This window comes from Panthera leo, chromosome B4 (assembly GCF_018350215.1).
Source record: "Panthera leo isolate Ple1 chromosome B4, P.leo_Ple1_pat1.1, whole genome shotgun sequence".
In the NCBI taxonomy this organism is placed as follows: Eukaryota; Metazoa; Chordata; class Mammalia; order Carnivora; family Felidae; genus Panthera; species Panthera leo.
In genome coordinates, this window is record NC_056685.1 from 17,735,001 (window position 1) to 17,759,878 (window position 24,878).

General features: G+C 35.2%; 1 protein-coding gene across 1 annotated transcript in view; it reads left to right on the top strand.

Annotated features, from left to right (window-relative positions):
- The window catches only part of MALRD1 (MAM and LDL receptor class A domain containing 1), a 774,784-nt gene that overhangs the window by 356,343 nt on the left and 393,563 nt on the right, over positions 1–24,878 (top strand). The window contains exons 25-26 of the mRNA XM_042948257.1: positions 1,933–2,180; positions 5,764–6,055. Of these exons, the coding sequence (XP_042804191.1) occupies positions 1,933–2,180; positions 5,764–6,055 (540 nt within the window). The remainder of the gene's footprint in view (positions 1–1,932; positions 2,181–5,763; positions 6,056–24,878) is intronic.

A 24,878-nucleotide genomic window follows, 5' to 3' on the forward strand; every position in this document is an offset into this window, starting at 1 on the left:
AGTAGAACAAGAAACTTCCTAAATTCTCTACCAGGGCCCGAGGAGCAAAGATGAGAAGAGAGAAGAAATAAATTACATTGATCAAATAGGTGTTTGGGGGAAGAAATGTGTGTGTAATGCTAAAGTATCTTCTTATTGATTTTGAGACTGGGAACCAGATTTGTAGAGAAATAGACTTGTACAAGCCACGGAAATAGCTTTCTGTAGGAAACTAAAATAGTGTGTGTGTGTGTGTGTGTGTGTGTGTGCACGTACATGTGTGTTTGTGCGTACGTGTGTGTGTGTGTGCACATACATTTTTTTTATAGTCAAAAAGACTTTACTGAGAATTTTAAATTTTTGGGAAGTTTGTTATAAAATATCAGAAGGTTCTAAAGCACATGCCTAAATAGGATCAAAGATCACTATAAAACTTGTTTCATTATTTATTTAACCAAGCTGGCAACAAGAGATTCCAAACGCAAAAGCATTGGCTTGTCTCGCTGTTAGCAAAACTTTGCTCCTTTTATTTTGCTAAGTTTTAACCGTTTCATGTAGTTAAAGAAATGATAAAGACAAAACAGAAACTTTACTTACAGTTTCTTATTAAGAACAGAGAAGTAATCCAAGAAACCTATTTGGCAGAGAGAAAGCCAGATTTCAAATTTATAGCAGTGTACTTTAAAAATTCATTTATTCTGGGGTGTCTGAGTGGCTCAGCTGGTTGAGCATCCCAATCTTGATTTCATCTCAGTTCATGATATCAACGTCATGGGGTTAAGCCCTTTGTTGAGTCCACATTGGACCCCGCGTTGGGCTCCGCACTGAGTGTCAGTCTCTCTCTCTCTCTTTCATTCTAACCCTCTTCCATTCTCTCTCCCTCTAAAATAAAAAAAATAAAATAAATTTCATTTATTCCAATTATTGTCCATTCTAACCCTGGATAAATTTTTTTCCAAAGATTCCCCTTCACAAACGTTTCACAAGTTTCAATTCAGATTTTATTGTAAGCCTTCTCTATTTAAATAGCTAGTCTCATTTTAAGACAAAACTACTCTTTCCCCTTAACGAAAATATATTTCGTTGCTTATGCGTTTCTTATGCATCTTACTTTCCAAAATACATAGTGCTTCCCTTATGCATTCTAGAATTTTAATTACACTTACCAGAATTTTAACTGTTAGAAACCTTAGTTCCCAATAAAAACTAAGTAGTAACCAATTGTGAACTGCTCTACTCCTGTGTCTCCCCAAGCCTTTCTGGATAATCAGCTTTTATTCTATCTGAATTTATTAGTTGAATTCATGTTGTACCTGGTACAAATTGCCAGCAAAAATAACTTAAGATAATGGTTTATTTTGTCTCAGGACATTTTCATGGGTAATTGTTAAGAACTTGAGGGTGGATGGGCACCTGGATGGATCAGTTAAGCGTCCGACTTCTGCTCAGGTCAGGACGATCTCAAGGTTTGTCAGTTTGAGCCCTGCATTGGGGTTTGTGCTGATAGCCTAGAACCTGCTTCAGATTCTGTGTCTCCCTCTCTCTCTCTCTGCTCTCCCCCTGCTTGCACTCTGTCTCTCTCAAAAATAGGTAGACATTAAAAAAATTTTAAAAAAAGAACAAGTGGGCTGAAAGATAAAAAAAAAGGTTTATAGACTGTTAAATAGCTTTCAAAATCTTTGGTAACCTAAAACTTGGAAGCTTTGCTCAGTTAAATGATAAATTGGGTTAAATTCATTGGATATTTAAGTCTTTTCCAAATAAGATGAAATGCTGAAACATCAATTACTAAACATGGGTTTAAAATAGTCTCTTTTAATGCTAGTGTCAGGATGACATTCTTAGGTATTGAATATTCCATGATGTGTCAATATCACTATAATTTGCATTGTATGTCCTAAAGTCAGCTAATTTCCTTTTTCTCTCTACCATAAATTGGGAAATGTTTTCCAGGTACCTCCAGTGGGCACTGTGATTTTGAATTTGACCTTTGTTCCTGGGAGCAGGAACAGGATGATGACTTTGACTGGAATCTGAAAGCTAGCAGCATCCCTGCTGCAGGCACGGAACCAGCTGCTGATCACACCTTCCGGAACTCCTCTGGTCATTACATCTTTATAAAGAGCTTGTTCCCTCAGCAGCCCATGAGAGCAGCCAGAATCTCAAGCCCAGTCATAAGTAGAAGAAGCAAAAACTGCAAGGTATGGAAAAAAAATGAAGCAAAACAAATGCTGTAAGCGACTGCTGATAGCTCGAGCTAATACAGAGAAATGGAATGGTCAGGACCAGGCAAAAGCCAACTTTAAATTTACTCAACCTGGGATATGTATGGGAAGGAGAAAGTGAAGTAAGGAGAAAAGGGAAGGATGCTTAGAACGGTGGGAAGAATTTATCATATCAATCAATTCCATAGATATTCTAATTTCGGAAACCACTGGGAAGCTTCATGGTTATTATCCGTCACTATGGATAGTAGAAAAGTAAAATCAAGTTGCTTCCACTCAAGGAATTTAGTACTTATTGGGAATGTGAGAATTCTGTCATCGGAAAATTCAACAACAAGTAGAAGATAGTTACATATTTCCAAGAATGAGTATCAGAGGTAGTTGGAGCTACTATAAAATGGTTGAAGAGTCTTTATGGAAAAGGAAAGGCTCAAGTTATCCCTTAAAAAGGGAGACTTTCTGTAGGCAAGAAGAAAAGATGGTTTGGCCACTATCCTAGGGAAACTTAAGGAAATCATTTGTACTATTAAAATCATAAATAGGATTGTATGGTTCTTCAGGACAAGCAGCCTCCTATGATGAGGGTGTATTTTCAGGTCCTCTACTTTTTCTTTATTGATTGGTTGTCTTTAATTTCATGAAGGATTTGAGCCAGCTGAGTTAGGAACTAAACTTAGCTTTACATACAATGTAAATGAAACATTCAGAGGTGACTTCTCAAGAATCTTGCTTACAAGAGAATGGTACATGAATAAATGTGCCATTTATTTATATTTACAATGAGAAATGTGATCTCCATAAGATCTGGACACATGTATTCTGACTGGAGTGTTCTCCAGTGTCTGAACACTGAAAGGAAAGCAGATTACGTCCAGAAAGTTGATCAAAGAATCGGGCTGGGAGACAATAATGTGATTTAATCTTAGTTGTCTTCAAATTATAATATTCTTGTGTACCTGACTCCACAATAGTGAGAGCCCTACCCCTTGGAAGGAGTTGTTTTTAGCCTTTGCTCAAAGGCTCCCCACATTGCCTGCACCCATTACAGATGCTTGCTCCTCTGTTTTGTGCTGATCAGCCTTCTCTTCCTACCATTGTCATGGTCTTAATAGAAGTTAAGTCTTTAGCTTGTATTGGAAGTTTTTCTGTCTCGTCTTAAGTTGATTTTATAGTTTAACTCTCAGGGGGTAACCTCATTTCTCTTATCTCTTCAGGTGCATTTGATAGAATTTTCTGCAAGAGAAGTGACATGATCAGATCAGAGTTTTAGAGAGATAACTCAGCAGTCTCAAGCAGATATAACAAATCATACAGAATAACATTAAACTTTATGTAATTAGTTTGGCCAAAGAAAATGAGTTTTAATCAAATACATTTCTTGTTTGTTTTTGTTGTTTTCCAAATTAGTTGGTATTTTCTCAAAAATCAAACCCAAACACACCAGATTTTATATGCCTAGTCTTTATCTATAAATCTCTCTTTCTGTATCTGTAGATACCCTGAAATTTGCAAATGTGTTTTAGTCTTAGAAAGCTAATTAAAAATTAAGCATAAACCATATAGAATTCTAGCTTAACTTCTCAACTTTTCTATTTAGACTTTGTCTGAAAATGCTGAAAAAGATTTGTTTTTCATACTGTAGCAAATAAGGATTTCATCCATCTCTCTCTTTCCCTGGTCCTGGAACTGTAGTCCCCACTGTTTTAAACATCTGTGTGAGAATGATGAAATATGCCTAGAAGAAATGTCAAAAAATTAATGATGAATGGTTCATTTTATGAATATTTATGATATAGATTGAATACAAAGAAGTGAGGAAAGGTCACGCTGGGAATGATTGTGTCTCTCATTTAAAAAATATGTATATCGGGTAAGCAGAGTGACCTCCTGGATTTTCATGAAAATCCTTTCTGTCACTTGACCTTGTGGAATACCTTCAAGCAGAAAAAAAATCAAATGGAAGATTTTTCTTCCTTTTGAGGGATAGGTAGTGGGAGGGATGAGACAGATCGAGGAGGGAAGAGATGGGGACCTTTGAGTAACTCTGAAATTTCCAGTGAAAGAGCCTCGTCAGAAGAATTTGGTGCTTAGAAGACTTTTATTCCCTCACAGTGCCCTGCAACTAGACTATGTTGTTGTCAAATGTTTTTCTCTAGAAATGGAGGTGTTTTTATGCTTGTTTGCATGTTAACCAGATGGGATCATTCAACAAATGTCCTCAAAAAGGCAGGGAAGTGTTTACTGTGACATGAAACACAGACCTCAGATTTGTTGTTCAAATCAGACAAAACAAGGCAGAGCACTAGAAAGACCATCTCTGTGGCAGCAGGGGCTCCACATAGCCGTGTGTGATGCCCATCATACCATTTCTTCTGGGGCTGGTTGTTGCTGGTCAAGAGGTTGTCCTTGGGCCCCTTATGTTTCTTAGTCGAGTCACAGAACCCAGATTTCATGGGTCCTCTCCCAGAGCATGTCATAATGCTCACAGAGCTGATGTTGGAAAGGTCTATCAACAGAAGAATAATTTTGGATCCTAGAAGAACACCATCAACTAGGAGATCTGAGTAGAGTCACTTGCACATGGCTTGCCTGTGTTAAATTGATGCTTTTTGAAGTATGCATTGCATATATTATTTAATCATATACTTTACCCTTTAAGCACACTCATTTTTTTTCTTTCTCTAGAGAATAACATCGCTGACTGCTAGTGTTCAGAAATGTCTTTTTCCTGTGTGGAGATCACTCACCTTTGCTGTGTTCCCTCATTCATACAAATGACAGGACAAAAGCTTTAAAATGCTCTGAGTTCTTACTGTTTCTAACCTGCACTGCTTTTTTCTCCTAGAATTTCTCCCTGAATTTTCCCTTCAGTGTAACTGTTAGTAAAAATCTGGTGAACTCCACCTTTGAAACACTGAAATGTTAATCCTTGGAAATATTTCTGTTAATTTTTCTTGGGGGGAAGTGCCCAAGGTTGCTATCCTAGATCATGTTCCTAGCATTTCAACTAAATTTGGATAGCTGCTGTTTGGTGGTTTTGTGGTATATGGTGGAGCCCTAAAGATCTTGTGGAACTAAAAAACGTGTTCCAAGTACAAGAATGTATTAGAATAAGCAACAGAATACTGTTTCAGAGAAAATGATTTAAGATTTATGAGACTGGAAATGTTCTTCTTTAGTTCCTGCTATTGCTTAATCATGAAAAGTCTTTAAATGATGGATCAATTTTTAATGCTATTTTATTCCTTTGACAGTGGAGTTTAAGAGTTTATTGAGGAATTATGCATTTAGAAGTCAGAGAAAGAAAATAAAATCTGCTCATTTTTTTCCCACCTGAATTTCTATTTGATTCTGACTACACTGTCTCCCATGTATTATAGCTTAGGACTTAAGGTGGGCCTAACCTCACTCAGTATTAGAGTACTCACAGAACATTAGGATATGCAGATCTCGTGTTCCTTTGACTCTGTTAATGAAGGAGAGAACAATATGATATACTTGAAAGTAAAATGGAATCAATTGTACTATTTATATATAATATTCCTGTTTTTGGTTACAGATAATTTTTCATTATCACATGTATGGAAATGGCATTGGGGCACTCACCTTGAGCCAGGTGTCCATCTCAAACCAAACGAAGGTCCTACTTAACCTCACTGTAGAACAGGGCAATTTCTGGCAGCGGAAAGAAATATCACTGTCTGGCGATGAAGACTTCCAACTCAAATTTGAAGGTAGAGTTGGGGAAGGGCACCGTGGTGATATTGCCCTGGATGACATTGTGCTTACAAAGAGTTGTCTGCCATCCCATTGGTCCATGAAAGAAGAACCAGCAGCACCTCTCCCAACAGGTACGTTTTAAGTTGTGACTGTTTGGTATTTTCACAGAATAGAAGGTGGGAAGGAAGGAAAGAAATGGAAAAGAAATGATATAAACATCTAGTGATTCGTGGCTTTCATAAAGAACAAAATCTTTCTGAATCTAACAAAAAAAATGTTTCAAGCTCAGACTCATCACACTGTCTTCCAGGCTTTCTCCAAGCCTCAGTATGTTGACCAGTGTCTGAGTTCTCTGTTGAGTCAGCTGCGTCTTAGATCCGTGAAATAAGAGAAATCTCCTTTGTTTGTTGTACGACTCAGAATTCAATCCTTAACAAATATCAATTTACTCAATAAAATATAAGAACATCAAGAACAGAGTTATTCGATTTTAATTGGGCATTACTATGGATGGACCTTTTACTTTATCCTTTTTAGACCAGTGGACATTGCGATTTGAATGGTTGAGTTTACATATTTAAATAGTTTAGGGGATTGAATATGCTCCTAAAGTCTTTTAAACTAAAATATCTTGTGGTAATTTGCTTAAAGAATTATATTAAAATGTTGAGTTGGTAGATGTTCAATATACACATATACACAATATACACATAGTGACAGCATTGTAAGCAGTGGAAATAACAAGCACCATTAATCCATATGATATATTAGAGGGATGGAATGAAAACAAATATGGTATATATATTAAAATGACAAGACAGCAAATTTTGTCAATTGATATGACATATTAATATTTAAACCATGAGTTTCGTGTAGATACCAAAAATGCCATTCCTTTGGTATATAAATTTTATCTCTTATAATTGGTAAAAAACAATAGTGCTTTAAAAAGAATGAAAGTTTGTTCTGGCTTTTAGCATGGCAGATGAAATAAGGAACATTGTGTTTCTTCCTTGACTTCTCCATTCATGCCAAAGGGAGTATTTTAATTTGGTTAAGAGAGCATTCCCCAGTAGACAACTAGTTGAACAGTCTTCGCCTGACCTGTTTCTAGCAATATGTGGAATACTATAGAGAAAAACAAACATATTTCAAGGCTGTTTAGGGATTAGTATCCTTATGTAAATGTAATGCAGGAGCATTTCAGATACCTCAGACTTAATCTACTTCCTTGAGAAAAGCTTTACTTTCCATTCTGTGTTGACTCTTTGGATGGCAGCTGTATCAGCTTGGGTATAGATCCAAAAAACCAAAAAAACCCTATCATATAGGCTCTGAGTACTGAGGGAGCAAGTTTTACATTGAATTGCTTCCAACTTTAATGAACAAACAAAATGGAATGCATGAGGAAAAAATCAATCTTGTTGGGAATATCATTCTTAAATTTGTGAAATCCCCAATAAAATTTATTTTAAAAAATTTCCAAAGGAAAATTTTGAAATATCTATAAACTGGTATAAAATATATGTTGATTATCAAATGAAGGGCACATATTAATAAAGGTAGAGTTCTTTTTATATCCTTACAATATTTAAGGTACTATATTAAATTTTTTTGAAGAATGGAAAATAAAAAGAAGGTCTGCTTTTAAGACCAACTCAGTATTATGGTGAGGGAGAATACGAGTAACACCTCAAATAACTCTAATATGTGGTATGATATAATTAAATGCCAGGAGAAATATGTAAAACTTTACGAGGGTGCAAAGCAAATGAAGAAAACACCCAGCTGAGGACATCGGATGTGAGATTTATTTATAGGGCATGCAGGAGTTTGGAACCATACCTGGGGCTTATTTGAAGGAAAGACTCCTTCAGTTTGTGGGATAGGGGCACCAAGTGTGAGCACAGTGGAACAAATAACAAATGTGGGGAGGAATAAGGGCATGAGACAGATCAGAGATGGTGACACACAGGCTGCCAAGGTGGCCTGTGAGTGGGTGATTTGGTTGAAGCAGGAACCTAGTAGCGCTGATTATCTGAGATGATACTACAAAGGAAGCAGGGAGCTAAACTGGGACCGCGTTGAATATTAGTTTGTTTTAGTTTCTTCCCCAAATGATCATACACTGAAAATGTATTGACTGCTTGGGAAACAAATAAAAAAGAAAGAAGAAAGGAAGGAAGAAAAGAAAGGGAGAGAGAGCAAAGAAAATAGTACAAGGTAAAAAGGAGGCACAGTATTCATTTATACAAAGTATGATCATTGGTAGAAATGGCTGCAGTAGAAAGACCCCAAGAGGAAAAAAACAAAAACAAAAACAAAAAACAAAACCCAGAGGTCTATACTATTATGAGTGCTCAAGTATATGCTTTCTCTTGGTAAAAGTGAAAAGCGAAAGTTTGCTTAGACTTCAACTGTGTAGTGATTCTGACAAACTATGACTTCATCATGAATTTAGAGGACTCTATTGGAGTCACTGATGATTTTATTTTTATTTATTTATTTATTTTTTAATTTTCATTTTATTTAGCAAATAGTTATATAGTTTTTGTCTCTCTCTTTGTATAGGTTTTGGGGGGTGGAGGAGGGTGATATCCTGAACACATCACTGATATCATGAATGTCTAATGGAAGTATAAAAAGAGTCACAAATGTAAGCGACGTATGTAAGTTTGCATTTTCTGGAAGTTATATTTTTAAAAGTGAAAATAATTTTAATATATTTTCATTACTTCAGTATATCAAAACTATCATTTTATTTTATTTATTTATTTATTTATTTTTTAATTTTTTTTTAACGTTTATTTATTTTTGAGACAGAGAGAGACAGAGCATGAATGGGGGAGGGGCAGAGAGAGAGGGAGACACAGAATCAGAAGCAGGCTCCAGGCTCTGAGCCATCAGCCCAGAGCCCGACGCGGGGCTTGAACTCGTGAACCGCGAGATCGTGACCTGAGCTGAAGTCAGACGCTCAACTGACTGAGCCACCCAGGCGCCCCAAAACTATCATTTTAATATAAAACAAGACAAATATATTAATGAGATATTTTTCATTCTTGTTTTCATATTAAGTCTTTAACTCCCATGTACGTTTTACACTCACAGCACACCTCATTTGGGATTAGTTACAGTTCAGTTGCTCAATAGCCACTTAGGGTAATGGCCACCCTAGTGGACAGTACAGGAGGTGAAGTGAATATCCTAGGGCACTTTCGGGTCCGTTCCTGACAATGGGGTTCCATTAGTTAGGTTGCCATTTGTAAATTCCCAAGAATTGCAGTTGTGTTATTATTTAAATAGAAGCACAAATAGGTACCTCAAGACCACGGGTGTCATGTTTGAATGCACTAGATACTAATCTCAGACTCCCTTCTTACTAGCTGTGTATTGTACAACTTTTCTGAGACTGAGTCTCCTCATCCATAAAGCAGAGAGAATATTACTTACAACTTAGGCCCTTGAGAATAAAGAGGTCACTGCCTATGGTAATTTGCCTAGTCTCATGTCTGATACAGGGTGGATGTTTATTCAATAAAGTCAACTCATTTTATATGATTCTTTATTTTGGGTATCTTTGTCAGTATTCCTTAGGTGGTGTAGATATTTGAGAGTAAGTCTCCATTATTTGCAATTTATTAAGAACATGTTTCTACCATTGGTTTTGACAAAATTGTTTTTCTTGCATAGAGCACAAGCATCTAATTTTTTTATTGCATTGTTATCATCCAGTCTTATCATTTATTGACAACCTCTCTAATTAGGTATTTTCAATGTGTCATGGAAAATGTGTGTGTATGTGTGTATCTTTGAAATACTTAATGGTTGTTAATTACTCTTTACTGCAAAAACACTTGGAACTTGCAGAGATAGAAGAAGGGTAAATGGCATTATGTCCCACAGACAGTGGCTACATCCATTAGACTTTTGGAGATGACTCTTGTTCACCTCCTTTTCATCTGTAGTCATGTGTGTGGGCTAACAACTCCATCAAGGATAGCTTAAAATAGGGAAGACAAGAGGAGGCAAAACATAAATATTTAGGAAGACATAATTGAACTGAATCTGCTATCAGTGATTCTAACTAGTCAAGTAAGACCCAGGGCTTTATTAGCAAAAGTCATATTAAATTATTATTAAGTCTTTAGAAGTTATATTTAAGAGCTTATTATGATGGCAGTTTTGTTAATTGCTTAATGATGATGGATAAAAATAATTGTTTAATGAATTTTAGTAAGAAAAAGGCAACCAAGATTCCTCTTCTAAATGTCCACATGCAAATTTAGCCAATGTCATATTCTCTATATTGGCAGATATTTACTAAAAATTCCAAGCATAATGAAGGCAGAGACCAGGTGTGTGTGTGTGTGTGTGTGTGCGCGCGCACGTGTGTGCATGTATGTTTTAAATCCCCACAGTTATTTCCAAATATGAGTTATACAACAAATATATTTTGGGATATCACATGCTAATCAACTTTTGCTTTAAAAAATGTATGTAAGGCAATGAGGACTAAATGGATTAGCTCCTCTTTGAGGTCACTCATTTCCCTGAAATATTTGGCAGTAGTTTAAAAAAAAATTTTTTTTTCAACATTTATTTATTTTTGGGACAGAGAGAGACAGAGCATGAACGGGGGAGGGACAGAGAAAGAGGGAGACACAGAATCGGAAACAGGCTCCAGGCTCTGAGCCATCAGCCCAGAGCCCGACGCAGGGCTCGAACTCAAGGAGTGTGAGATCGTGACCTGGCTGAAGTCGGACGCTCAACCGACTGCGCCACCCAGGCACCCCTTTGGCAGTAGTTTAAAGGGCTGCTACCTACTGATGAGAATGCCGGCACAGCAGCTCAGGCAGAGTCTTGAGTTAGGAAAATCCGACTGATTGTGCTTGGCTCTAATTTAGTGAACCCTGTACACAATACTTAGAGCAAAGTGTGTGTGCCTGAGGTTTAATGACATAAACTTGGATCTTTGCAAGGCCAACTACATGTTATGATTTCACCTGATCTACTTAACCTCTCTAATTCTTACCTTTCTTGTCTAAAAATGGGACTGGGGCACCTGGGTGACTCAGTCAGTTGGGCAGCCAACTTCGGCTCAGGTCGTGATCTCGTGGTCTATGGGTTCGAGCCCCGCATCAGGCTCTGTGCTGACAGCTCAGAGCCTGGAGCCTGCCTTGGATTCTTCGTAACCCCCTCTCTCTGCTCCTACCCCACTCGTGAGCTGTCTCACTCTGTCTCTCAAAAATAAATGTTTAAAAAAATTTAAAAATGGGACTATTGGAATCTACTTATGAGTGATTTGAAAAATAGTTAAGATAATTATATAATGCATTTTAAACAATACTTGGCAAATACTTGGTGGTCAGCAAATATTATTTCTTTTTTTTTCTGTTAATCCTCTTCCCTGCTAGAGAGACTATGAAATTTAACTCTGCATACATTGAAATTTATTGAGAGCATATTGCCTACTTGCTATTTTCTCCCCATCATGTTCTACTTTTTGCTCAAAACAAGGGTTCAGACCTCCTCTTCCCTTCTCATTTCCTTCAAGGAAATTGCTCTCACAAAAGCCCCAAATATCTAATTGCTGAGTTTTCTGATTTAATTTTATTATTCATAGTAAGCAATGGAGAGGAAAGAGATATTAATGAGAATCACAGAAGTGAATGACTCGGTTGGGTATGATGTGGGGATAGGGAAGAGGAAAGAAGTTCTTTTTGAAATATACAGGCATACTCTCCAGAATACTTTTCAAAGTGAATGTTACATTAGAACACCTCAATTAAAAAACTGAGTTTCTAATACTCAAATTCATAGAATGCTTGTATCTCTTCTTTCTCGGTTTTTGTTGTTAGGAGGGGCACTAATATTTACACTGGAAAATATATTTACATCACCCCCAAACTCATTAGAATACTCTTTAGGTAATATATTGTACAAGAAGAGTCTCAAGTCCCATTCCAAATACAATTGGTAGACAAAGATGTTTTCAAAATTTCATGCAGTAGCAATACAGAAGATATTCATCTTGGACATTTTTATGGTTAAGAGAAGGCTATCACAGCAGCAAATGCACCACAAGCTATTATCTCATTGTATGTTTGTCGCGACTATGTTTTTTCAGTGACTTTCACATGTAGTCATGCTTTGTCCAATTTGGACAATGAATGCCCCTGGAAATTGAGAAAGTGTTGAAGAAATTTGTGGAGAGAAAAACAAAGCAAGTGAAAGAGATTATGATAGAAGAGAAATTAAAATACAACAGTTTGACTAAGAGCTGGCTTTGAAGAGGTAGACCAAAAAAATTAAATACATAAAACAGAGAACTCTTAGAATTTCTCATTGATTGATTCGCTTCTAAGTCTGTTCATACAACATGTAATGTTAGTCTCAGAAGGACAAAAATGAAGGCTCAGAAGACCAGCTAATCAAACTGATAGACATTGCTGGCTCCAATGAACTTATGGCTCTCAAAACACAGTAATAAATACAATACCTTCATTGGTGTTTCACTGTGTTTCATTTGCATTTTTAGAACTTAGTTGTAGATGGATGGGTTTATGTGTATTGCATTGTCATTTTCCCCTCTGAATAATGGAGAATTGGCTATGGATGTAGCATTTTAAAACCCGTTATCTGCCTTGTAGGAACACATTACTGACAGTGTGCATGAAGGGGCTATGCTTAGCTTGTTTCCAGTGGGACACAGTGATGGATACAGTTAGCCCGCGCTTGGACTTGTGAGTTCAAATTTGAGCAGTCAGGGATGGACTGGGCCTTTTCAAGTTTAAAAGTTCTGCTTTATTTTGTGCCATGTAGGTCTTTTGAAAAAAAATACCTGTCTTCATGGATGTACCAACTAATAGTGTAACTAACTCCATCGCCTCCCCTTTCTTCTTTAATACAATTAATTTTTCTGGAACCCTCCTTCTTTTTTCTATATTCCAGGAAAAACAAAACTTTTCTCATTATGGCAGCTAGGTGTCTGCGTGGCCTTCCGCTTTCTCACGTCCCACGTTTCTCTACTGCTGGCGATAGACTCTAGTTTATGAATGTTCCTTCTTCCAACCTCACAGGTTATACAGCAGATATTGTATAAAACTCAACACAACTTGTGGAAAGAACCTCTCCAGAAATGCTAGCCAATGTGTTTAGAATACTTGAAATCAGTTTGGGATATATCATAACATAGTAAGCGGGTTTCTAAATATTTATTCATCAGCTTCTTCCATATTACTTATCCCATGTATCAGTTTTCAATTCATGAAATCAATACTTCTTACAAAATTATAGAATGTGTTAGTAGAAATTAGTAATGTTATATATTGCAAATAATATTACATGTTTGCTAATATTGGCATTGTATTAATTGAAATTTTCTCTTTAGGGGTAGTTGGCTGGCTCAGTTAAGCATCCAACTCTTAATTTCAGCTCAGAGCATGATCTCAAGGTCATGAGAGGGAGCCCTGCTTCAGGCTTTGGGTTGGGTCCAGAGCCTACTTGGGATTCTCTCTCCTTCTCTCTCTGCCCCTCCCCTGTTCACATGCATGTACATGCACATTCTCTCTTAAAATAAATATTTAAAAAATAAAAAGAGCACATTTTCTTTAATTGTTAGGGCAACCAATGAATATTTAATTTTTTTAAAATGTTTATTTACGTTTGAGAGAGAGAGAGAGAGAGAGAGAGAGACACAGAGCATGACCGGGTGGAGTTGCAGAGACAGGCGGACCCCAGAATCCAAAGCAGGCTCCAGACTCTGAGCTGTCAGCACAGAGCCTGACGCAGGACTCAAACCCACAAACTGTGAGATCATGACCTAAGCTGAAGTTGGACACAGCTGACTGAGCTACCCAGGTGCCCTGAGATAACCAATGAATTTTTTATTGAAAATTTATTCTTTCATAAAGGTTTATTACACTATATTTGTACACAAATTAACTATATAAAAGTAAGTGCTGCTGTGAAACCAAGGTGTTATTTTTTTATGGAATCACCCAAGATTGGAGGTGTGCTAGTCTGCTATTATTCTGAAACAGACATTTTTTCTGTGTCTTGTAGTGATAAAACTCTCAATATTTAGTTAGACACATAACATTTCTCTGTTGTAGTAAATGGAAAAACATGTTATTACCATGGATTGAAAGAGTTAATAGTATATTATGGTTTCATGGTAAAGGCATTTAATATTTTTATGCTGATGAAACTAATGTTTTTGTAAGTGGTGTCTTTTTGAAATTTCATTTTTAGTTTTCCATTGGTGTACGGACAAGCAATTAATGTTTTATAACATTAACCTTGTATATGGCAAGGGTAAGTACATTTATTTAGGTGATTTTTACTTTTTCTCAGTAATGTTTTGAAGTTTCTATACATTTTAAAAATTTTTTAAATGCCAAAACAAGAATCTCATTATTTTTTTTTTTGTTGACATACGCTGTCATATCAGTTGCCAGTGTACAACATAGTGATTCAACAATTCTGTGCATTACTCAGTGATGACAACTAAATGTAGTCACTCTCTGCTGCCATACAATGTTATTACAATATTATTGACAATATTTCCTGTCCTGTACTTTTGACCTCCTTATTTATTTTATAAGCGGAAGTTTGCACCTCTTAATTCTCTGTGGCTATCTTGTCCATCATGCCACTCACCTCTGGCAACACCCAGTTCTCTGTATTTAAGTGTGTTTGTTTTTGTTTGTTCATTTGTTTTGTTTTTTAAATTCCACATATAAGTGAAATAATTTGGTATTTGTCTTTCTCTGTCTGACTTATTTCACTTAGCATAACATCCTTGGGTCCATCCATGTGGTTGCAAATGACATAATTTCATTCTTTTTTATGACTAAGTAATACTCCATTTGTGTGTGTGTGTGTGTGTGTGTGTGTGTGTGTGTGTGTGTGTGTGCGTGTGTGCATTCATGTGTATTTGTATCTCACATCTTCTTTATCCATTTGTCTATTGATGGACACTTGAGTTGTTCCATATCTTGGCTTTTGTAAATAATGCTGCAATAAACATAAGTGTGCATATATCCTTCCAAATTAGTGCTTTTGTTTTCTTTGGGTAAATACACAGTAGTGGTATTTCTGGATCATATGCTATTTCTATTTTTACTCCTTTGATGTACTTCCACAGTGTTTTCCATAGTGGCTGCCCCAGTTTACATTACCACCAACAATGCATGAGGGTTCATTTTTTCCCCACATTCTTGCCAACACTTGTTATTCCTTGTCTTTTTGACACTATCCCTTCTGACTGGTGTGAGGTGATATCTCATTTTGGTTTTGATTTGCACTTTCTTGATGAATAATGCTGTTAAATATCTTTTCATGAGTCTCTTGGCCATCTGTATATCTTTGGAAAAAATCCCTATTCAGGTTCCCTGCCCTTTTTTAAAAAAAATTTTCTTTAATGTTTACTTATTTTTGAGAGACAGAGACAGAATGCGAGTGGGTTAGGGGCAGAGAGAGAGGGAGACACAGAATCCGAAGCAGGCTCCAGGCTCCAAGCTGTCAGCCCAGAGCCCGATGTGGGGCTCGAACTCACTAGTTGCAAGATCATGACCTAAACGGAAGTCAGACACTCAACCGAGCTACCCAGGCACCCCAGTTCTCTGCCCTTTTTTAAATCAAATTTTTTGGCTATTGAATTGTATAAGTTCTTTATATATTTTGGCTATTAATCCATATTGGATATAAAGTTTGCACATATTTTCTAAAATTCCATAAGTTGCTTTTTTGTTTGTTGATGGTATCATTTGCTGTGCAAAAGCTTTTTATTTTGGTGTAGTTCCAATAGTTTTTTTTTTTTTTCTCCTTTGTTTACCTTTCCAAAGGAAACAACTATAAAGATGTTGCTAAGGCTGTTGTCAAAGAGATTACTGCCTACGTTTTCTTTTATGAGTTTGATGGTTTCAGGTCATACATTTAGGTCTTTAACCTGTGTTGTGTTTGTTTTTGTGTATGGTATAAGAAGGAGAGCCAGTTTCAATCTTTTGCTTGTAACTCTCCAGTTTTCCAACATCATTTATTGAAGAGACTGTTTTCCCCCCATTCTGTATTCCTGCCTCCTTTGTCATAGATTAATGTACCATATATATGTGGCTTTATTTCTGGGCTCTCTCTTATGTTACATTGATCTTTGGGTCTCTTTTGTGTCAATTCTTTAATGTTTTGATTAATATAACTTTGTAGTATTTCTTGAAATCTGGGACTGTGACACCTTCATCTTTGTTCTTTTCCCCGCCCCCCCAAGATTGCTGTAGCTGTTTGGGGTCTTTTGTGGCTCCATATAAATTAAAAAATTTTTAAGTGTTTATTTAGTTTTTGAGACAGAGAGAGATGGAACATGCGTGAGGGAAGGGAAAGAGAGAGAGGGAGACACAGAATCCTTAGCAGACTCCAGGCTCTAAACTGTCAGCACAGAGCCCGATGCGGGGCTTGAACTCACAAACTGTGAGATCATGATCTGAGCCCAAGTCAGACACTCAACTGACTGAGCCACCGAGGTACCCCTCTATGTAAATTTTAGCATTATTTTTTCTAGTTCTGTAAAAAATGCTATTGGTATTTTGATAAGGATTGCATTGAATCTGTAGATTGCTTTGGATGATATGGACATTGTAACAATATTAATTCTTCCAGTCCATGAGCATGGTATATCTTTCCATTTGTTTGTGTCATCTTCAGTTTCTTTTATCAGCATCTTATTGTTTTCAGAGTATTGGTCTTTCAACTCCTTGGTTAAATTTATTCCTAGGTATTTTCTTCTTTTTGATTCAATTGTAAATGAGATTGTTTTCTTAATTTCTTTTTCTCCTACTTTATTTCTAGTTTTAGAAACATGACAGATTTCTTTATGTTAATTTTGTATTTTGCTTTGTATTTAACTTTACTAAATTCAGAGGTTTTTTGTGAAATGATTAGCCATACACACACGCACACACACACAAAAACATACACACACACACATATGTATACACACACAGATATATATAGTTTGGCATCTGCACATAGTGATAGTTTTACTTTTCCTTACAAATTTGGATCTTTTGTTTCTTTTTCTTGTCTGATAGCTGTGGCTAGGACTTCCAGTAGTATTGAATAAAAGTGGTGAGATGGGATATCCTTGTCTTCTTCCTGATCTTAGAGCAAAAGTTCTCAGGTTTTCATCATTGAATGTGGGGGTTTCATATATGGACTTTATTAAGTTCAGGTATGCTTTCTCTAAACCCAAGTTGCTGGGAGTTTTTATCATGAATGGATATCGTATTTTGTCAAGTATTTTTTCTGCATTTATTGAGATAATCATATGTTTTTGTCCTTTATTTTGTTCATGTGATGTATCATATTGCTTGATTTGATAATATTGAACCACTCTTGTATACTTGGAATAAATCCTGCTTGATCATGGTGAATCATTCTTTCAGTGTATTGTTGAATTTAGTTTTGCTGCATTTGTTAGATGCTGCATATTATGTTTATCTGCACATTGGCTTGTCTTTAGTTATACTTAGAAGATCTCTAGTTTTCCACATGTCACCAACAAAGATGTTCTATGATTCCTGTGTTGGTAATTGGCTTCTTGGGAAGTCATTTCTGGAGTCATTCCTGGGGGACCACACAACAGATAACTCCTTTAACTATTTCAATAATTTTTAATATTTATAATTCTTTCTATAAAATCACCTTCTGTTTAAAGTACTTACAGTAATTTATCTTATCCGCCTTTAAAGCCTGATTGATCAAGCATTTGGTACCAAAGGTTTTATGTTATTGTTTTGATCACCTGTGGTATGAATTTTCTAAGTGTGCCATTCTGATTCTGAGAATATGGACTAGTTTGCTTGCAAATAGAATTATAGCATATGATGGGAAATGTTGGAAAAAGATACTTAAGTTAAAAAAAAGAGCATAGGGGAAGAAGGGAAAACCATTTTTATATGAGAAAATAAGAAAGGATTGGACACTAGAAATCACTGGTTTTCAGATGAAGTGTTAGGAAATGATGAAAATCGAGAATGGAATTAACTAAAGACTGTGTTCTGTGCACCTTGCACAGGTAGCACTTTATACTATATTTGTTGAATTAATACTGAAGTAATTTATAGTACCCAATAAACCAGTTTATAATGATTATTTCATTTCTTGTTAAATGATCAGTGATAGTGATAGCATTACATAATTCTCAAAAATATGCTTTTGTAACTTAAGTATGTTCCTTTGCATTAACAGTTTGGTTTTTAAGAACCCTACAAAAGAACACTACATTTATGATCTCTTAAGTAATGTATGTGTTTGTGTTTTTTTGTAAACTTGATCCTGATTGGAATATTTATATTATAATCAAATTTAGAAATCATAACACTATCAGCATATTATCTTGGTTATCAAAGTAAAATTAAGCTATTCTTTTTGTTTGAGCCCCCAAAATATATTTTAGTTAAATAAAAACTAAGAACGGTCATATGATAAGCTGTTTGAATGGTTGAGCGTAAGTGAAACAACAGAGATTATGTTTCTCTTGGAAGAAAAATATAATTATGTGAAATCAAATATATTTCACGACCCAATGAACTTAATATGTTGGGAAATTTCAGCCTCACTTGAACTGCCAATTGGCTCTACCCTACTTATGTAGTAATGGAGAGATGCAGTTTAAAATACTTTAACTTTTAACTATAGTCCAACAAAATGTCCTGTATTCAATTTAGGATTTTTTCCACATGAGCCATTTATTTTATTTTGTGGAAAGAATACTGAAAATTAGGATATCTGAGGGCTATTATTTTAACTATATTTGGAATTTCCAATGAACATTATCTGCTTTAACAGACATATGGATAGACAACCAAAATAAAATTACTTAATCAGAATATTATTTGAAATACCACATTTGCTAATGTAAAATTGTATGCCAGAATGCCTTTTCTATCTTTGAAATCTTTTCATCTAAAAAATGTTTTCAGAAAGAAGCTGTAACAGTTTTAGATCCAGACTTCTTGTTCATTTATTCCTATTTACATCTCTGATATTGTTTTCTGAGATTATTTACTTGTTTCCTAAAATATATCTGTAAGAAGTCCCTTTAATGATGGTCTTTTGATAATAAATTCTAATTTGATTAAATGCTTTAATTTCAACATAATGTTTGAAAGATAGTTTCATTGGGCATACAGGTTTAGTTTGGCTATTATTTTCTGTTAAATATTTTTAACGAACATTTCCCATGGTATTTTGGCTTCTATTGTTGAGATTAAGAAATCAGCTCTAATCTAATTGCTATTCCTTCATATGTAACATTTCTTTCCCTTTCTGTTCTTAAGATTTTCTCTTTTTTTCTGGTATTCCACTAAATTGTGTGAATTCAGGTAGTTCTCTTATTTATCCTGCTTGAGATTCATTGAACTTTCTGAACCTGGGGATTGATGTGCTTTGTAAATTCTTAAACATTCTAAGCTATTATGTCTTTGAATATTGCTTTCCCCCATTCAGTCTTTTCTTTCTAGATCTCTGGAAACTTATTTTGGATATTTTCATCTCTTTTTCCTTTTAAAAAATGAAGTACAATTTAGATATAGTGAAATGTGCACATTTTAGTATATAATGCAATGAATTTGGACAAATGCATACCTGTATAACCCAAACCACATCAAAATATGGAACATTTCCATCACCCCAGACATTTCCTTGTTCTCCTCATTAATATTGTCCCCTAAAAAAATACTTCCCCTATCCCGCCAGTCAGAGACAACAATGCTCTGACGTTTATCACTATATATTTTTCTGTCATGAGTTTTCCATCAATGGTATATCTGACTCCTTTTTCTCAGAATAGTTTTTAATGTTTATTTATTCATTATGAGGGAGAGAGAGGGAGAGGGAGAGAGAGATTGTGAACAGGGGAGGTACAGAGGGGGAAGGAGAGAGAGAATCCCAAGTAGGCTCCTCGCTATCATCACAGAGCCCAATGCAGGGCTTGATCCCACAAACACATGAGATCATGACCTGAGCTGAAGTCAAGAGCCAGACACCCAACCAGTTGAGCCACCTAGGGATTCCTCAGCATAGATTTTTGAAATTTATATTGTCAAGTGTATTCCTCATTAGTTTATTTTTATCAATGAATAGTATTCTATTATGTGAATATATTGTTTTTTTAATGTTTATTTTTGAGAGAGAGAGAGACAGACAGACAGAGCACGAATGGAGGAGGGGCAGAGAGAGAGGGAGACACAGAATCTGAAGCAGGCTCCAGGCTCTGATCTGTCAGCACAGGGCCTGAAGTGGGGCTCGAACCCATGAACTGTGAGATCAAGACCTGAGCCGAAGTTGGACACTTAACTGACTGAGCCCCCCAAGCGCCCCTGTGTGAATATATTTTTATGTGCTCATTCTGTTGATGAACACATGGGTTGTTTCAGATTATTGAATACTGTGCATTAAGCTGCTGTTGAAATTTGTGTATACATCATTTTGTCGACATGTGATTTCTCCTTGTAAATACCTGGGACTGCAATTGCTTGGTCATAGGACAGATGTATGTCTCATTTTATAAGAAACAAGAAAAAAGTAATGATTATATTATTTTATAATCCCAACAGCAGTGTATGAGATTGCAAGTTGCTCCTTATCCTCACCAATATTTGGTTTGTTTGTTTTTTTAATCTTAGGAGTTCTAGTGGGTGTGAAGTGATGTTTCATTGTGTTTTCAGTTTACTTTAACCTGATGGTTTTTACCTGTGCTTATTGATCCTCTGTATATATTCCTCGATAGAATGTCTGTGTATTTTTTTATCCACTTGTATGTTTAATACTGAGATATATATATATATATATATATACATATATATATGTGTATATATACATATATTATATATATGTATATATATATATATATAGCAATTTTTTCTTAGTGTCCTACTTCTTTACTGGTATCCAATTTCTTTAATGAGAAATGTCCAATTTATCAATTTCTTCTATAATGGTTCATACTTTCGGCCTTACGAAGGAACCTTTCCTTACCCAAGGTCACAGAGATACTCTTCTATATTTTCTCATATATTTTAGGACTTTAGCTTTTATATTTAGGTCTCTGATTTATCATGAATTAATATCATGTATGTGTTCCAGAGTCATTTATTGAAATGACTTTTATTTACCTATTGATGGCCTGAAAGCCTTTGTCAAAAATTAATTAATCATATAAGTGTAGAACTAAAACTGGCACTTTATTCTCTCCCGTTGGTCTATTTGTCTACTCTTACCACCTATATTCTACATCCTGTATATTTTTATCTTAATCTTAGAGTCTACTGGAACATTGGTTGTGATAGCATTATACCTGTCAATTAGGGGAGGATTGATATATGAATAATACTAAGTCTTTCCATCCAGGGGCATGACCTATCTCCAATTATTCAGATATTCTTTCATTTCTCTCAGTACTGCTTTCTAGTTTAATTGTATAGGTCTTGTCCTTGTGTAAAAAAGTTCTCTCTAACTTTTTAATGCTATTGTTGGTGGTACCGTTTTATTTTACAGAGGTTCATTGTTAGTATATTTGACTTTGTGTGATGAGTTTATATCTATGGCTTTGCAAAATTCACATGTTAATTCTTTAGTCACCTTTCATAAATTCTTTAGGACTTAAAACCATTGAACATGATAAAAGACAGTGTTATTCTTTTCCAAGCTTTGAAAGCTCTATTTATTTATTTTTCTTGCTGGCTAGAATGGATATCCAGGACAACAGCAAAGTAAGTGGAAGGCAGATACTTTTTGCCTTGCTTCGCATTTTAGGGGTAAGCAGTCTGCCTTTTTCCCTTAGGGATGATGTTAGCTGTACATTTTTAAAGTAGAGTCCTTTTCTAGTTTGAAAAAGTTTCTTTGTGTTCCTGATCTTCTGAGAGATTTAATCATGATCGGATAGTAAATTTTGTCAAATGTTCTTTCTGGATTTATGAAGAAAATTGTGTGCTACTTCTCCCTTTATATCTGTATTTCATTAACTGGTTTTTAAATCTTGAACAAGCCTTGCATTCTTAGATTGCACCTCACTTGATTAGAGTGTGCTGTCCTGTCTACATTTTAGATTTTAGTTGAAAAGTTTCGTTGGAGATTTTGCATATATATAAATGAAAAGCATTGTTCTGTAACTTTCTTATTTTGTACATTGTCTCCAATTATCTCATCTTTTATAGTCCATATATCACATTCATTTATATATTTCTATATCCTCTCCTGTAATTTTATTGCATGTTTTCAGGCAATTTAAAAATTCCTTCTCTCCCCCCCTCCTCCGCTTGGCACGTAATTGGAACTCAATAATTATTTTCTTTAAAAAAATTTTTTATGTTTATTTATTTTGAGAGAGAGACAGAGCACAAATGGGGGAGGGGCAGAGAGAGAGGGAGACACAGAATCCGAAGCAGGCTCCAGGCTCTAGGCTGTCGGCACAGAGCCCGATGTGGGTCTCCAACCCACAAGCCGTGAGATCATGACCTGAGCCAAAGTCAGATGCTTAACCGAGTAAACCATCCAGGCACCCTTCAATAATTATTTTCTAAATGAATTAATGAGAAAGGCAAAGGGAATTCCCACAGATGTGGGTATGGAGTTGCTTCACAAGGCAGTCAGCCAAGATTGGGTCAGGAGGAGGCATAAACTTCAGAAGCAATATCTTCAAGAAAACATACAAGTGAAGAATTAAATCATAGATTTGACTATATTCAGAGGAGATTGTAACTCTATTTTACAATCAAGTGAAAGAGAAATAGGGAATATTTGAGTACAGGGAAAGTAATAATTGTATAAATTAAGTGTAATAAACTTAAATATATATGTGGTTAAGTCAAGGACAATATGTATTTATTTTCAATAATAATGAACACCGAATATGAATTTAACCAAAAATTATAAAAACCTTTGAATATATGAGTATATGTGTTGGAGAAAAGAGTAGCGTAAGACTTATGTCCTTATTTCCCAAAGGACAAAAGCAATAGATTATACCTAAAATTAAAAAAATCAAAGATTAGCATAAATATTCTATTTATACCCATGCAGAAAATACCAGACAAAATAGATAAAAAAACTGAAAATGAATCGATCTAAAGTAATAGTAATAGACTTAGTGTGGAAGGAGACATGAGTTATCTGATATAGTATTCAACTTTTAAAACTCCATACATGTATTATTTTAATAAAAAAACAAAATTGATTCAAAGTAAATTTTATCTAGATAAGAAGGTTATATATAATGAAGATAAAACTTGTCTAGTTTATAAAAAGTCATCAGGTTTCTTAAGACTGGGGTTGTCAATCAGACAATGTATTTTTCCTTGTCATTATAGTGTTCATAAATAATCTAAGATCATTTAATGATGTAAAAATCAATATTCTTGTGAATTAAAGTCCTCTGGCCAAATGAATATTTTCAAGTGGTCTTTTAAAGATTAAATTTCTTAGAAAATGTGAATTTACACTTTTTGGAAAAAAGTAAGTCATTGCTAAAATATATGCTATTTCAGTAGAACATGAAGATAAAAGTTCATCTCATTTTTGTTTACTGAAGGTTTCTTTTGCATTTTAGTAAATACTAAATACAAAAAGAAAGAAAGAGGATGATAATGTAAAGCATGAAGGAAACATTTCTGTAAAACTTTTTAAGGAAATGTGTTCTTATAAGTTTCTTACTTTTTTATTGAAGTATAATTGGCATACATTATGTTAGTTTCAGGTGTAAAACATCAGGTTTGACATTTGTATATATTGAAAATTTATCAGCACAATGTCTCTTCAGCATCTGCCACCATACAAAATTATAACTTTTTTCTTGTGATAACTTTTAAGATTTATTTTCTTAGCAACTTTTAAATATTACTGACTTTAATCACCTTGCTGTATATTGTATCCTTATGACTTATTTATTTTATCACTGGACATTTGTGTCTCTTCATCCCTTTCACCAATTTTACCCACCCCCTCCAACCTCCTTTCTCTCTGGCAGCTGCCAATCTATTCTCTATGAGTTTTGTTTGGTTTAGTTGTATTTGTTTATTTGTATTGCCTTTTAGATTCCATACATAAGTGAAATCATATGTTATTTGTCTTTCTGTGTTTGGTTTATTTCACTTTGCATAACATTCTCAAGGTCCATCCATGTTGGGAGAAATGACAAGATTTCATTCTTTTTAATGACGGGGTAGTACTTCATTGTATATATACACTGCATCTTTTTTATTCATTCATCTATAAATAGGTTGTTTCCATATTTTGGCTATTCTAAATAATTCTGTGATGAACATAGGGGTGCATATACCTTTTTTGACTTAGTATTGTGATTTCTTTGGATAAATACCCAAAAGTGGAATTTCTGCACTGTGGCAGTTGTTTTTAATTTTAAGGAGCGTCCATAACATTTTCCACAGCTTCTGTACCAATTTACATTCTCACCAATAATGCATGAAGGTTTCTTTTTCTCCATGTCTGCACCAACACTTAGTTATTCCTTGTCTTTTTTGAAAAATAGGCATTCTTACAAGTATGATATCTCATTATGGATTTGATTTGCATATCCCTGATGGTTAGTAATGTTGAGCATCTTTTCATGTGCCTGTTGGTCATCTGTATGTCTTTGGAAAGATGTCTATTAAGACATCTGCTCATTTTTTTTTTTTTTTTTTAATTTTTTTTTTTAACATTTATTTATTTTTGAGACAGAGAGAGACAGAGCATGAACGGGGGAGGGTCAGAGAGAGGGAGACACAGAATCTGAAACAGGCTCCAGGCTCTGAGCCGTCAGCACAGAGCCCGACGCGGGGCTCGAACTCACGGACCGCAAGATCATGACCTGAGCCGAAGTCAGCTGCCCAACCGACTGAGCCACCCAGGCGCCCCCATCTGCTCATTTTTTAATTGGATTGTTTGTTTTTGTGTTGT